This window comes from Strix uralensis, chromosome 3 (assembly GCF_047716275.1).
Source record: "Strix uralensis isolate ZFMK-TIS-50842 chromosome 3, bStrUra1, whole genome shotgun sequence".
In the NCBI taxonomy this organism is placed as follows: Eukaryota; Metazoa; Chordata; class Aves; order Strigiformes; family Strigidae; genus Strix; species Strix uralensis.
In genome coordinates this window covers 37,787,994-37,804,587 of record NC_133974.1, presented here as the reverse complement: position 1 = coordinate 37,804,587, position 16,594 = coordinate 37,787,994, and the positions used below count along the sequence as shown (strand labels likewise).

The following is a 16,594-nucleotide window of genomic DNA, read 5'->3' as shown; positions in this document are numbered from 1 at the left end:
ATAGGCTGTCTCATGCTGTGCCTTGTGCTGTGCCTTTCCTCCTTCCAGAGAGAGCTCCTGCTTTTGCTCCTAGCCTCTGCTCACAGTCCCTCACCTCTCCTGTTCCTGCATGGTTCTTGTACCTTGATAGCCTCCACCTTCATATGCAGCTTAATTACATTAGATACAGATCCTTACTCTGTCCTCAGCAAGACAGTGGTAGTTCAGCCCCTTTGAACAGGACATCAAGCAAATGATTATTAACATTCATGCTCTCTCTGTGAGCAGGTCTGTGAAATGGGGAAAGTTTGGTTACATAGAGCTTTAGCTCAAGGTTGTTGAGTTTTTTATTTGCATATGTACTAAAGAACATGTATTTTGTTAAAGACCTGTTGAAGGACAGAATCTTGTATTCAGAGCACAATGAGTATCAGATCTTGTGGGAGTTCCCTTTGAAGCCTAGTATTTACCTTCACAGTAGAAGGTAATGCCATCTTGAAAACACAAGATGTTGACCATGATATTCACTGTGGAGCACTAGGCATTCTTTTCAGACAGCTGGTTACATAGACACTCATCAGGCTAAAAGAGTAGGCAGCAAATATAGCATTGTCTTCCAGGTGAGCCAAGCCATGGGAACTTGTTGGCATTGTGCCCTCCAATTCAAACAAAGTTGAATTGAAGCCATTGTATACTATGAGGATAAAGTCAAAGACCTTGAAGCAGATTTTGTAAGTAAAGCTGTGAGCAGAGACTATCTGATGTGATCTCAGTACCCTGAAATTCAGGCTACTGAATTGCGAATGCTGTCTTGGGCTCAGGTTGTTGGTGAGTCACTGAGCAGACCTGTGGCTTATAAAGGTGAGCTGCACACTACACAGAAATTAGGTCTATAAATAAGCTGCTTCTGTTACTCTCTCCTGCTTTTTTTTGATCTCCCTTTTTGCTCCTGTCTCTAACCACCCATGAATATTTCTCATTTCACATGTACTTTTTACCTCTATCCAAAATTCCTTACTGTTCCCACTGAGCTGAGGGTGTTTCTTCTCCTCTCTGCTCTCCTCACACCAGCAGTGGGAGCACTGAGATCAAATCAAGGACCTTCTTCCAATTCTCATTGCAGAAGCTTCTGCATGTGCAATACCAGCTGGGTCTGCTCCAGCATCCCTGGCCTGCGCTGCACTGTCACCTGTGCGAGTGAAGCATTTGTAGTGACCAGAAGGTAGAAGCTGTTAGGACTTGGGAGGTGTTTGAGAGAGAGAAACTGATATTTTTACTACTATATGATATTGTTGATGCCAAATGTACAAATACAATTTTTGGATGTATACTGCTTGGGTGAATCTTAAAAAGAACAGACAAAAAGCAAGTCTCTGGAACTAATGTTTCTGTTCACTAACACAAACAACTAACCGTGGAATATCCTGTTATCACACACCACTTGATCTGTGGCAGTACTATTGAACGATTTTAACAAAAACCTACTGAAAACCGCTAGCCTGAAGGCTTTCCATAGAAAACATGAGTCCAGAAAAGTTAATTTCTGGAAGGTTTAGTTATTTTGTAGTGTAAGAAGGTGAGTTGTGTTTACTGTAGAGGTTGTTACTTCCATGATCCCTTGTACCCAGGGGCTTAGTTAGTGTGTCTTGTTTGGGGTTTACGTTTTACCCCTTATTTTTACAATTTATTCCTCAGTTACCAAAGTGGAGGAAAAATGTGTGGTATTTAGCCAAAACTGGTAGGTAGTAAACTCTTCTTCTTATTTAAACTTCTTTTTTCCTTGACTGACTTTCTTTTTAAGTCCTTTGAACATCCATCTCTGTATGTAAACGTGTGTTGATGTATGCATGTATGTATGTGAGTTCTTTTTCTTATGATTTTAGCTTGACTTTCTGAGGAAGAATGGATTAAGCTATCATACTCTTTGTCCTCCTGTCTGTCTATCTGCCTGTCAGTCCCCATTTGGTGAATTTGAGCCCTCTTGCCAAACAAAACTAGATGGGACCCTTTACTGAAAAAAATCAGAAATTAATTCCTCAAAGTTTTATGGAAACCACTGGGAGAGGAACAGGACAGGAAAGAGATACAAATAGGTTCCCTTACTGCAGCTAAAGTATAAGCTCAATGTTTTTTTTATCCTGACAGATGACCAGTCAGCACACACTTAGCTTGGCGCCAGCCGCAACACATGCTGCCTCTTCTCCAGCCAGCCAGATAGGAGAGAGTGAGATGTTGTGGGCATGCCATAACACACTTGGAGATGGAGACGTGGGACTCTTGCAGTGAGAGATGGAGGAACAGATTGTACACATCTGTAGGAAACCATATTTCAGCATTTCTGCTGTCCAAGGAACATCTGCCATCTGTTTGAAGGGAAATAAGGGTAATTATAAAAGGGTCCAGTTAGGGCTAAAGGGGAAAGGTCTTAAATGTGTAGGAAACTGGGCTGCATTAGTTCTGCTGCTTATGGCATAACACAGTAGCTTTAAGCCTTTGTTATTCCCATCCTGGAAAGAATCCTGAACAACGGCTTTTGTCTAGTCAACAAATTTTTGAATCATATTGTTCCATTTCTTAGTCAGGGAAGGACTTTGTGAATAATGGGGGAGGAATTTAATGCCCACAGTTTACTGCAAGACTTAGACAAGGAACCTGTAAGAAAGCAGTTACTAAGGGGAAGCTCCATCAAGCAATTACAGGCAAGGACCAGAGTTCTCAGTGGAACAGAAAAGGGGTTGGAATCAGGGAATGACATGCCAGGAAAAGGAAGGATTTATACTGCTTTTACCATTGATCAGTCTTTTATGCATCTATGCATCTTCAATTGGTGATGCACTCAATAAAATTTAACACTGCTCCTTTTCCTGTAAGCAAAAACTTCTGGAAAGCCAAAAGCATATAGTATAGTTTTAAACAGCTATAAAAATGCTCACTAGATATAATAGGGTTGAACCTAGCGCAACTGGGCAGTATGCTGGTGCTCCTAGACAGTCTTTGAATACGTTAGACTAAAGGTTTTTGAAAGCACACAGAATCATGAAATGCTTAGATTTCTCTGCTTTTAATTCTAAAATGTTAAAAAATTACTTCATCAAACAAAAAATATATATGGCTTACAAAGATGCACCAATAATTTGTTTGAAACACGTTTGGCTCATAAAATCCTCTCATCTCTTCAAAAATAGGTATTTGAGAGCACAGATATCATCTGTGCTCAAAGCCAGTCTGGCTTGATATATAGGGTTTCTAGAAGTAATACATTTAGGGTGGCCTCTCCTAGGATGGGCCTGAAGAAGAGCTCTTCAATAGCATCTGCATCGATGTCTTGAAGAGAGGCGATTAGCCGAAGAATCCAAGAAAACCTGGCTAGGTTTCTATGGAACATCATTGAGATAAACTCCATCAAGGCTTGCTGAGCTTCCTGCTGCAGTGTTTGTACGTAGGGGAGACATTTTAGGACATGGCATCCTGTCAAAACAAAAAGTAAAATAATAAATCTTGAGTCAACAGTTTTGTTGTGTTCCCTTCATAATGATGGGTGTCTGGCTTCCTAGCTTATAGTACTACTTTCTCTAGAAAACAATAAAAATTTTCTAAACATACTTTTTGGAAAAAGAAAAAATGCATAGTTCAATAATTTGAAGAAATATTGAGCAGCATTGTAAGCACGTTGGAATCTAGCCCATTACATTAAATCCAGCTTTGAAATGGTAATAGAAGGTAACTTTGACCCAGTACAGATGGAGAAGAAGGTTTATAGTGTTTTCTACCCACCAAATGATGCTGAGATCATAATCTGAGTAGGTGGAAACATTCCAACTCTAATCTAAAATAGGTAGGTAACAACAAGAGGATGGAGGCAGCGGTTTGGAGCACCAAGCAGACTAGCAGTCTGAAGACGTAGGTTTCCAGTCTACCCAGCCCCATCTCCCTCCTATTGTTGCCTCTGCTTGCTAGACTAAGCTGGGACAATATGGTTCACCATGCTATCTAGATATCTTCATTTACAGGCTAAATAGAGCATAAAGGTTCACTGTGAGACGTATCATGACACACAGGAGTAGGATAGATAATTGTATTTCCTGTTTTTGTACTCCCTTTCCTCAGCTATTTCTGAAGAGGAAGAGGTCTCTGCCCGATGGAGTCATGTCTTGAGCCTCAAACACATACCTCCCATAGCACGTGACTTCAAACCTTCTGGCTTACTGGGGGTCTTTGTGGGTGCCAAGGCTCAGTTCAAAGGACACCCCATGTTTATCCTTTGCCTCTGGTGGGATTGCTTTGTCATGTAGCTCTCAGCAACCTGTTGCCTCTTGTCCTCACCACCTGAGGATAACACCATCTTTTCTTTCCTAAAATTGATGCAGCCTGGACAGAGGTAGCATGAATCCCCAAGTTTTGACTTCTGCCTCTCCTGCCTCCCATGTCTTATTTTAACCTATCTCCCAACACCCACTCCAGACCTGTTTAGCATCTTTTACAGTGACTGACTACACACCTCCCTGGGATGAGACCTGAACAGCTTAGACCAGGGAGTGTTTCACACAGGATCATTGGTTTAAGTGTGGGAGGCTCTGCCTTCTTGCCTAGTGCCCTGTACTAGGGCTAACCCAATTTAATCAGGTTTTATTCAGTCTGTGGATGGCTGCCCTTTGCCAGTCTTCAGCGGTTCGCTTCTCCCTAGACATCACTGCCAGAGAAGAAGCCTAAGCAAAGCCTGAAACCAGGCTAACCAGAAATTAAGGATTTGGAAAAGTCATCTTCAGCCCCTGGATTACCATCAGCTGCAAGCTGTGAGGATGGTTCCAAGTGTTGTTAGATTTTTCATGGAAAGGACATTGTCAGGATTTCGTTTATTCAGGATGAAATAGCCATTGCCTATATCCCTTCAAATTTGCTTAATTTCCCCATTTGGTCTCCTTTTATCTGTAATCAAGCATGGGTTTTAATTTATAAATAATGAGAAACTTCTTATTCTGAGATCTGTTGTAATAATATTCAGTTAAACAGATGTTTCCAGCTGAACTTTAAATCTCTTAAGAGTGTCTTTTTTAACAGAAGTCCTGCCACAGCCTTGATGGAGTTATATATATATATATATGTATATGTAACTCCATAAATACATATGTATATGATACTGATACAATAGCAGCACTGTTTTTTCATGATTTCCATGGACCCTTCACCCATACACACTTTGACCTCTCCAAAGCTGCCTCGCCAAAACACCCCTGCGAAGAGCAGGGATGGCAATATGTTCTGGGGCGTCTGGATTCCATTGAAGCAAGGCTGCCGCTTTCCCCTCAGGTGTTGGGTGCACGTTTTCTCCTTCACAGGTTCTTGCTGGCTCAGATGTGGTCAACCACTAACTCAGACACAGCCTTACTTACAGAAGTACTGCGCAGATTGTGCTTTAGTGGGAGGACCTATGCTCTGTGCTGCCTGCCACCCTGTCTCCAAAGGGATTTTTTTATGATAGTAAACACAATCTCTATGCCACAAGAGATCACTTAGGGCACAAGCAAAGCTCTGTCATTCTTGTTTGCCATGCTTCTTGCCCAAGCACTGGCCTGTCTGTGCTGCTACAGATGCATTTCCGGGTGCCCTGTTGAACATCAACTCATAGCCCAGCTCTGGACTGCTCTGTGACTGGCCCTTCCTCTTTGCCTCAGTCAGTTTTGGTGGTCCTAACAGGAATAAAACATTCAGGGTGGGAGCCCACAAGAGGTACTCCATGATCCAGGAGAGGTTTTAGCATTGTCACTGCTGGTGGCTGCCTGAAATCCTCTTAGAAACAAGGCCTGCAAAATATTAAGATTTGGCCAAATATCAAGCCAAAACTAAGAGGGCAGCTGAAAATATGCTGCATGTTTGTAAAAAACATTTTCTGAGTTTGGTGGAAAGTGTTCAAAAACTAATAAAGATAGTAATTGTGAAACAACAGCTGTACAGATTTATTTGCAGTAAAACAGGTAGAGAAAGGGCAGTTTGGGCTGTGTATAAACCCCGAGTACCTGTTTCAGCCTAAAGTTAAACTGTGACTCTTTGTTTCATCTGGAGTCAATATAGACTTAACTGAAGTCCTCCCAGCCACCTTCTCAGCCTGTGGAGAAAGACATCTCCAGATAATAAGTCATCCCACCTAAGAACTAGGAAGTCCCCCTGAAATTCTGGATGGTGTCTGCAGACAGCATGAAGGGTGGCTGGGCCTCTCATATGGCACCCCAGGGAAGCAGCAGGCGTTAGAAGTCATGAATCCAGGACAAAACACTGCTTCTGCTGCTTTCTCCTTGAGTGAAAATTACATTTTATCCACAGAGATAATAAAAATGCCTGCTAGTCAAACTGTGTAAGCTGTATTTCTCCTCTTAGCATCATCTTGGAGATAACCGGTGGTTTCTTTCAGTCTGATTTTATTGTGAAAAACTGAGAAAATAACTTGCACTGAAACCAACTCCACTGGGTTGATGCTGCGGCATAGACACACAAGACAATACCAAACATCTGGATGACATTACATCTCCAGAATCAGAACTTGAATCCTATTGGAAACAAATATAAAGTCACTACAGCCTTTGACCAGCCTATAAACCACTCACCACAAGAAATATCATGGAATAACTGAAGCATTCAAGTATCCTTTTGGTGCAGTCCCAAGTATAGCACACTGCTGACAGTGCAGCCAACAGCAGTGATTGCTGTGGAAGGAGTCAGGGGTCTGAGCCAGAGCAGACTGCAGTCAATAAGTCTTTCCATTTACTTTAGTGGACTTAGAGCTCAGCTTTTAATGACTCATGCACTCCATGGTGCTGACCTAGTCAACCTTCTTTCTTAAAGAGGCTGAACTTGGCACCAGAAGGGAGAGGATTCAATCACTAGTCTGAGTTTGCTCCGTGACTGCTGGCCCAGGATTTGAATTAGAGATACTAAAGGATAAATACATTTTTTAAAAGCTGTGTAACCTCAATGCAGTATCCTTTTGCCTCATTGATGGAAATCAGATGATATAGATTATTTTATCTTCTCCAGTGTTCTTGCTACAGAGGAACTCTTTGTTAAGATACTTGTAATACCCACATCACGTACCCATGTACCATCTCTCCTTTGCTGTACTGTGGGTGAGGCTGCTGTATTACCTTTGAACTGGAAATCAGATTGAAGTGACACAGTTCATTCTTTATGACTTAAAATGTGTCTAATAGAAGCTGTTCTGGCTTACAGTGGGTGATGTACTGCACATATCCAGTGAACCTAAATAAACTACTTCAGGCATAAAATCATTAAATTGTGGAATATAGACTTTTGAGAACATTAGATATATTCATAGAAAAGACTAAAACTAAACATTTGGGTTTTGAAATTGCTAAATGCCCTTCTAGGCACATAATTATCTGTGCAATTTCCAGGACGACTTACCAGAATTAAAAAGAATAATTCCTTTAAGATAGGCGTATTCTTTCACACTTATGTCCAGGTCCCAGAATTTCCACAATAAATTCTTCATCTTCTGAACTTCTGCTAAAGATGCTCCCAGCAACGAGCTGCCCAGTTCATTGCTAGCAGTCCAAGACTGATTGAGGAGGATTTTTTTCAATAAACTAGGGGCTGAAATCTCTCTCAGGTCAAAATCCACCCCTTCTTGTGCCATGCCCAGGACAAAAAGAGGGGCCCAGTTCTGCTGTATGAGGACAAGCTGATCCTCCCAAGGCACATGATAAAAAGAAGGCAAGTTTCTAATAAAAGATAAAGTCTTCAAGAGCACTTCAGAAGCTCTCCTGCATGTGGCTTCTGGCGTTTTCAGGACAACTCTTCTCCTGTCCATACAAGAGCACCCCTTGCTTCCTGTGAAGCGGTGGGGACTGCGATACTGCTGGTGCCTCTTGGCCTCACTTTCATGCTCCTTGTGAAGGATCTGGTACGGGATGCTCTTAGCACGGTGTATCTCACGCTGACATTTCCCAGATTGCTCAGCTGGGATCTCGGTAGCCATAGAGCCAGAGTTCCCTGTGACAGGAAACAGTGCACGTGGAGCTATGCATCAACGGCGGGGGAGAGTGTTTCTGCCACACAGTGAGGTACTGTGTGCTTTTTATATACATGAGCGGTTGAAAAGTAATATGACCCTGATCTGTAAAGTTACCTTGAACTTTATCTGCACCAGTCCGTTTCGAACAAGGCAAGGCTGCAGGCTGCCGGTGTCGCGCAGGATGGCCATAGCACCGGGGGAACGGGAGGGCTCGCGCCCGTTGGCGGCACAGGCGCTGCTCACCGCCGTGCCCCGGTGCAGGCAGGCTGTGCCTGGCCTTCTGCCACCATGACAGTGGCTCCGTGCTGCTGCCACCAGCAGCAGCATTTTTGCAAAGGCCCCGCTATATAGCACATACAACCTGCCCCTGAGGGGAAGCTCAGTGAAAACTATGACACCGTAAAGTGAAGAAGGAACAAGTTGTCTGTATTTTTACTGATACACTGACCTTGCTCACTAGCTAATGCTCTGGAGTGCACAGAAATATGTTTAAACTTATGAATGGTGCTGTGGTAGCAGTCCCTTGAGTAGACGCTTTTATTTCTTGTTAAAAGGAGCCACCTGAAGATAGTGCGGATACATACCATTGCTTTTCACAGAGCATTTAACAGTGTTCGTACTTTACACTGTAGCTAATAGGAAGTGACGCCTATGTCAAGGAGCTCACGGGTCAAAGTCTGGGAATGGAAATCCCTTGTATAGGAATTATTTCACATTCCTGGTAGATTTGAGAGAAACTTCAGAGAAAGTCAGCTGCTATAGCTCATGACAGTGCTATCTCCTGCATTTCACATATGGTCATTTCAAACACAGAACATGTGGACTTCTCCCAGACTTGCTGTGTAATTAAATATTCTTCATACAAACTGTGGAAAGAAAACTGATGAAGAAAGAGAACAAAATGGCAATTTTTACCGTTGTATGTGTGAACTTTTAAAGCAAAGCAAGAGCTGAACGGTAGAATTGTCAAGACCCTCCAGTCAGCATCAGGGAATATTAAGTAGCAGGAATGCAAAGAACTCAGGCTCAGTAAGAAGAAATTGATACTTCAAGTTTCTGTTACTTCATACTCTCTTGCTTGCTCTTATATAGGGGAAGAGGTATTAATTCTTTTCACCAAGCATAATATTTATGCATTTCTATCATCTGGACTCTTGGCATGTCTTAACAATAAATAAGCATTAAAAACAACAGCTCCAAGAGCTACTTCTGTTAGATATCCAAGCCTTAGCTGTGTAAAGGCCATCCCATCAGATGCATAACCACAAATTTGTCCTTTGCTACAACTGTTTGGTTTTTTAATGCGGGGCCATTTTAAAATTTCCATTTATTTATCTCTCCATAATATTTATGTTGCAAAATTTTCCCCTTCTGAGGATATAAAAAGTGGAGAAAGAGATGACTGCTCCAAAGTTAAGCAATCTAGAAGTGTAGTGCTGCTGAGGTGCAACTACCACTAACTGCAGTGAAGGTCAAGGGGGCCCAGAGCACTGAACACCTGATGGGATTTGCTTGTCCACCTCTCCATCCATTCAGTAGCTCCCTACTGTTGTCCACTGCTGGGGTATCAAAGAGCTTTTTAGGCTAAATGGCACAGCAACAGAGAAGTCCCCAGGAAGTCCCATTCTTATTATTCTCACTGTAAAATTCTAGCTAGGCTAAGGTTCAGTGGAATGAACTCCAGTTGCAGGGCTAATGCCACCCGAGGTTCTGCATCAGGTACATAGATTGGGTAATGGCTGTACTAGAAAGAGAGACTGAGCTTGCTAAAATCATTCTTACACAGAGTTTGGTTGTGAAAAGAAGGTCTGTCTCCTAATTGCTGGTGAACATGGTGGTGTTTCAGTAATCTAGGTAGGAGAGTGAGCACTGATAAACCTAACTCCCCCACTCCAAGGAAAAAAATTTTTTACTTCATCTGAAATCAGCACCATTTCACAGTTCACCATCATTTCACCCTCATGGTTCATGTCATCATTTCACAGTTCTTGTTAATTGTGCTTATTAAAGTTCTACTCCAGATTAAATTGGTTCCTTTCCTACTTTTTTTTTCTGAGATCTGCATCGGTCATATGCAGAGTCCTGATGTAAGTAACATATGGTATTGGCTATCATAACTGGTTTCCTTTGATTATGTATAGTTCTAAGAAGCAGAAGCAAGTTATATTTTCTAACAGGAATTCCTGCTATATTATAATATCTTTATGACTGTTTAACAGAAATACAGAGTAAAGGTTACTGCCTCAGCACAACTGCTAAGGACACATCATCAGCTTTTTCTGAGAGAACGATTACTTAGAATTATGGGTCAGTATTGAATTGCATGTGAAACTGATCCTGGTGGTCCTGATTCAGAATTGTCTGAAATGAACTCTCTGTGTGACCTGATTTTCTCAAATTTAGAGGACCAGCAGCTGAATTTAGCTCTATGCTCATAAATTAGACAATAGTTATTTTTTCTTTCTAAATCTTACCTATAGAATGGTTGAAGCCACATGCACTTAGATATCAAGCATCTACAGTCTTCTTGCTACAGTAGCAATGATTCTTACCTTCAAATGTTAAGAAAGTATACTATCAAAAAACCAATTTTGTGAGATGAAAAATCCCCATGGACTTTTATCTCTTCTAACTGTTTCTAGCATGATGGCCTGAGAACAGTAAGACACAGTCACATCAGTGTTATTTTTGCTGGTTTGCATTTATAGAATTTTTCAGTCAACAAAGCACACACACCCACTCACCACAGTACTCACTGCCACCACATTCTCTCTGCAACCATCAGAATTGCTCCTCAGGCACAAGTGCCACCATTCGGATGACAAAAAAATGTATCTTAAATCCACACACAAAATTGCTACGGACAGTTCGTGGATATTCACACCATTGATGAGAATTGTCCAGCTCCAAGCGAGGCTGCCATCTCCATCTCTCCAATCAGTAATGTTGTTTTGCATTCCTGTTACAGGTAATATATACTTAATATAGCTATTCATCTTTGTTGTTTAGGTGATTCACTCATGGTGCAACCTTCTTCCTAAAATCCCTGGATTTCTCAGGCTTGCAAAAACTGCCTGCTAGGCATAGATCATCCCAGGCTTCTACCCTCTTTGACTAATGTGTACCAGCAGGGAGAGTGTAATGAAGTCAGCAGGAGCTAAGGGATATTTGTTACTATTAAATATCCAGAAACTTAGGGGCATTCTAAAATATCCTATTGGGTCCAAAAGTATAAGGGAGGTAGTATTTTTGGCTCTTAGCCCATAGCCTTAATTCCCCTAATAGAATACTTGGAAGGCTGGAGAGACTTGTCAGATAATATAGGAGCTTAAGTAGCTATCTCATCCTTACCTCAGCAGTGGCCAAACATGGGTGCTTCGGGAAGAGTGTAAGATATATACCATTCTTCTCATGAGTACTTTTCCTGCCTTCAATCATTTGCAGCTTAGGGAATTCCTGAACCAGAGTGATTTTATGCATTTAATAACTCTCAATTAAATACTACCCCATGATCTCATGCAGTCTGCTCCTGAACCCACATGAACATCCACATCAGCCTATGTCAAGGAGCTCTGTGGATGCTGTATGTGAGACAAAACTTGATCAAACATGACATTTGCTGGATTCAGTGCCTTCTTGCTCTTGTACTAGGGAAAAAAAATTAATCACTCAATCCATATTCACCCTCTCTATAGCTTGCTTTATTTTATAAATCTCAGTAAGACTCCCGCAGTCATCCTTTGTCCAAACTGAAGAGTCGTAGCTTCCAAAATTGTTCTTTCTTTAGAGTGGTACCATGCCTTTGATCATCTTGTTACCCTTCTTTGAACCTTTCTTAGCCCTACATCTTTTCTAAGATATTCTTTAAGGGGAATTGGGGAAAGTATCAGAACAGGACACGGTATTTAGGACTTAGGAGAGCATGGCTTTATACCAGGACAGAATTAAGTTCTCTGTTTTGTCTTTCCCAGAAGTCACTCCTAAACACTGAGCTGTTGTTGCCATGAAACTGTTACAGCCCCCAAGTTTTACTCCTGAGTGATAGTCATCAGTTCAGAGGCTCTCATCCTAGTCAGGAGTGGAGTCAGGAGTGTTTTAGCTTATGTACATCTTTTGCCACATATATATATATATATATACACACACTGAATTATCATTTGACGTCTAGTTGGTGAATTTCATAAAGGCCTTCTGAAATTCTTCTGACAGGCCTAGTCTTTCTCTGAATAATTTTGTATCATCAGCAGACGTTCATATTCTGAAACTTTGAAGGCACTGCTCTTCAGAATAGTTCACTTAATGCTGTGAGTTGTTCAAAAGACTATCATAATTTAACTATGGGGCAGAAAATCTGACATTGTCCTTGCAGTAGAGTGTCTATATATACAAGTATGTATATGTTGGACTGTAAGTATTGGTGCACTTTGTATATAGTAACTAAGTTATTACTAGGCAGGGATGTGAGCTCTCCTACTTTCCTAAAAGGCGAGACTGGAGGCAAATGCATTTCTGGAGGAGAAGAATCTTCCACTATTATTTCATATTGGCTACAAGAAGGAAACACCTTCCTAGGAAGCTGACAGCAGCCTTTTTGAGGTCATCCTGTCACACCAGTCTGATACATGCACGTATTCCTTTATTCAGTGATCTCTTATCTCTCTGGTCTCCCATACAAACATTTAATTGGCCTATAAACATCTACATGACTTCAGAACAGGATTTTCTCTGGGAGCTTTATACACGCTGTTTTCTGGGAGGGGTTAAGTGAATCTTGTGTCACTGGTTCTTTTGAGGACACCTGACTTCACTAACAGCCTTAATGATGACAAAAGGAGCCAGTAATAAAATCAATATCTTTCTAGAAGAGTTCCATCTCCTCCTTGTCGCATGGTACACACCACCTTTCTTGAGCAATAAAGGTATTCATTTCTCAGCTAGAGAAACTGAGAGCTACCATTCAAACTGCCTACTTTGGCTAGCCAGTGGCAAGTATCCCCAAGTTAAAGCCTGCTCAGTTTTGAAACAAGCTCTGAAACAGGTGCTTTTTGGCAGGTGCTGGTCACTGTCTGAAGATGGGAGGGTGTTCGTCTTCATTTTAGACCAAGGACATTTTGTTAGAGACTTTATGCTGCCCAACCATACTTCAGCTGTTGCAAATGTGAATGCAAACACATGCCATCTGGAGCTATAACTAAATCTAAGACTAAAATATTAGTACAGAAAGTAAATAATCATCTCAGTAATGCTCTTCAGGCAGAAGATGGGGCAACACAGGAACATATATCTTAACTCTCCAGCTTCCTATAAATCTAAAGCAGCAATGGATTTCCATGTATGCAAATGCATAAATAAACCCAGAAGGGCTTTCATGGTTGTTTAAAACAAACAAACAAAGAAAAAAAAACCAGCTGGACAAGTAAACTCTTTCCATTATTTTTGAACAGTTTTATCCTGCCTCTCAGTAACATGGGGTCAGAGCCTTCATCATCTAAAAGCCCAAGCAGTCATAATGTTGCAGTTGCAGCAGAGCTGCACATGCCATTGCAGATGTGCTGCTACTGGACGATTTCTGCCGTAGTTAAAGGTAAGAGTTTGTTTTAAGCAGTGTATAGAAAGGATCATGAATCTGGAGACATGAGTAGATTTAAAGCTGCCCAACATCAATCATTTACTTTCTTCATACTAGAAAAAATGGTGAATTTTTATAAGGGTAAATTGACAAATTTTTATAAGGGCACACCTTGGTGGGAGTGGGATGTAGAGGTTATAAAATAAACCAGAAATGACCTCGTACCAGATTGTGCCATTTTTCTATGGCTCCCCCACCAAGGAGACAGTGTTTGTACAGTTACTCTTATCAGCACTGGGGCAGGCACCATCTGTCATTTTAAATATAGATAGATATACCACTTATTATTGCTCAGCAAGTGGAAAATGCTGAAAAGCAAGGTAGAAAATGGGCAGTTTTGAAAAAACAGGTTAAAAAATGCTCCTGGCTAGCAATGCCATCTCCAGAGTGGCACTGAAAAGGTGACTCCTCTCTTCAGCCCCTTCCCCTGCTGAGAAGAGTGGTTGAAATGATAAACATTTTAATGTAGTATGGAGCCCACTCTCATATTAAATTTAAGTCTGTCTTATATCATTGAAGATAAATGCCTAATCTAGTGATTAGCACTCTGTAAATACCACAGATTAGAGAGTGAAGGTTAGATGGCAGATTAGATATGTGATGTGTATCTTCAGACTTCTCTTTACACATTTTATTTATGATAAAATTGGCAAGGTCTTAACAAGTAATCTGTGGTCCAGAAAACTAAATCCCAAACATTCCACTTTATTTTTAAAGATATGAGGGGTGAGTAACTTCTACCAGAGGTATAGGACTAATGCACTGAGTTTTCCCTGCGACAGAGTTAACATGCCCAGCTTCCCTCACTGTTTGCCATAGGATAACTTCTCTATCAATAACTCTTAAATTAAATATCTATCTATTCAGGTGGGGGGTGGGAAGAAAGCAGTTCTATTTCAAAATTTCTATTTTCTTAGAGTTCAGACTACTTTAAAAAATATAAAAAAAGTCTACATCATTTGAGTTCGATTCTTCATAATCAGTTATTGATTATGACTCCTGGAGCCTGTATGTACAAATCTCCAAGTGTTCACTCAACCCCAGAGAGATTCTTCATTGGATATTTCCTCACCACAGTTTACCCAGAAGAGCCCCATTTTTTCTATCTGTCTTTGACCATCTCCCCACCTTGATTGCTGTGACTTTCTTCTACTACACCCCTGTCAAGGAGATACCTGCCCCGTTCTCTCACAGCTGGTTTCCCATCTGGTTTGGAGTAAGGCTGGGAAGAGTTCAGACACAGCTGTAGTAGGATCTTATGGCAGATCTATTTCCTTATTATTTTTCTACTATTTTCCAAAGGGGCAAGGACAGAGCAGTTCACAAGCCCACCGCATCAGGGGGCTAGGACATCAGGGGATCCCTGGAACAGAGAGGAGTAACAAAACCCACTCCACTTTTGGAGATTAAACATCTTTGCAAAAGCTGTACATCCAAGTCTAAGCACATCTACAATTACATGAGCTTGAATTACTTCAGACTTCAGAGATTCTCTGGTATTACATACAACTTATACTCAATCTGTTAAACATTTACCTAACTGGCCCCACTGAAGACCAATAAGGGCAAGAGTCTGCCAACCTTTAGGCAATGATTCCTTTAGGAATAAGTTGGTGTGACAAAACTGGGGAGAAAGAAAAGATGTTGAGTCACATACATGTTGGAAATTGCAAAGGAAATCCTTCTATCTCCATGTCTGAGACTCTATTGTCAAGATACTTTGGGGAAAGAGCCAGCTTTCTGATAAGCATGAAGTCCAGCAGGAGTGAAGAAGAAAGGCTGTGAAAACCTTGCCAAAGAGCAGTATGGTTTTGAGCAAACAGAATTAGGAAACTAAGGCTAAAAAAAATGAATTTTGCATGCTCAAACCCAGAGTAAGATAGTTGTAATGTCTCTGTGTAGGAGGAACCAAGATGCTGAGAGAGTAGAAGATCCTGACATTTGGAAAAAGTAGAGGTTAAAAACTGAAGGGAGGGAAAGGAGGAAAAGATAAACCTGAGCACCTTTAATAAGAGCAGATTATGACAGGATAAATAGTATTTGCAAATATTCACATGAAGATTCAAGTTGCCCATGGAGTCTAAGGTGGTCACAAGACATGACCACTTCCATGCTGTTCACTGGTAGTTTGAAAGACATTCAGACCTTCTTCTGGACCTATTTCTGTATGCAGTAAATGAATGCTTTGCTCATTCAGTACTGAGATTTCTGCATTGTGAGATCAGCTGCTCCTTATTCTGGCATTTATGTTATTCCTGTCACTCTAAAAACCAGGTCTGGATATTTAGAAGCAAGCACATTTGCAAAAATCATATTTTCGAAAGAAAAGCCTGGGTCTGTTTATCTCATAAAAGTCTGCACTTAACCACTTTTTAAAAAATACTATTATTTTAAGGTCAGTGGAAACTCCATTAAAGTGTTTCAGGAAATCTTCAGATCATTAGAGCAATGGAAATTGAAATGTATGCAATGTACTGATGTAAAACACATTATAAAACAGTGGGAAAGAAATCAAGTGTGTTCTCTAGTCTTAATGTAATGTTCTCCTTTGGGACCCACACAATTCAGGAGTGATTTTATCATGCTATATACTGTTGATTGCTCCTAGCTTACAGTGGCTGCCGAAAGGTATTTTTCCTTCAGAGAAGACTGCTTTGTCACCTCTCAAACTGGCCTTTGAAACTAAGGGGAGACATACCTTTTTCTCCTTTAGCTACCCTGGGAAACACCTGTATGAGGAGCATTGGCCTCAAGAGAGTGTCTGATACCTAGAACTACCACCTTGAAGGGAACAGATGCCTTAGAGTCCAGCTGTGTACTTGAAACTGTGTTCGGAAAGGCAAGATTCATCTGAAAGCAACTGAGAGTGTTGGAGAATCCAGGTCAGTTGGTAGAGCATCAAGGCTTGTGTGAACATGTAAAAAGAAACAAAAGACCAAGAGAAGCCTGTGTCTGCAGAG

The 16,594-nt window shown here is 41.1% G+C and overlaps 1 protein-coding gene across 1 annotated transcript; it reads right to left on the bottom strand.

Moving 5' to 3' along the window:
* Positions 1-3,193: 3,193 nt before the first annotated feature.
* Positions 3,194-7,993, bottom strand: LOC141941753 (nuclear receptor subfamily 0 group B member 2-like). Its single transcript, XM_074864726.1, has 2 exons — positions 7,396-7,993; positions 3,194-3,447 (listed from the first exon to the last, which is right to left on the bottom strand). Exons 1-2 carry the CDS (start codon positions 7,967-7,969, stop codon positions 3,194-3,196), a joined length of 828 nt encoding a protein of 275 aa, XP_074720827.1. The 5' UTR covers positions 7,970-7,993.
* Between the last annotated feature and the right edge of the window lie 8,601 nt (positions 7,994-16,594).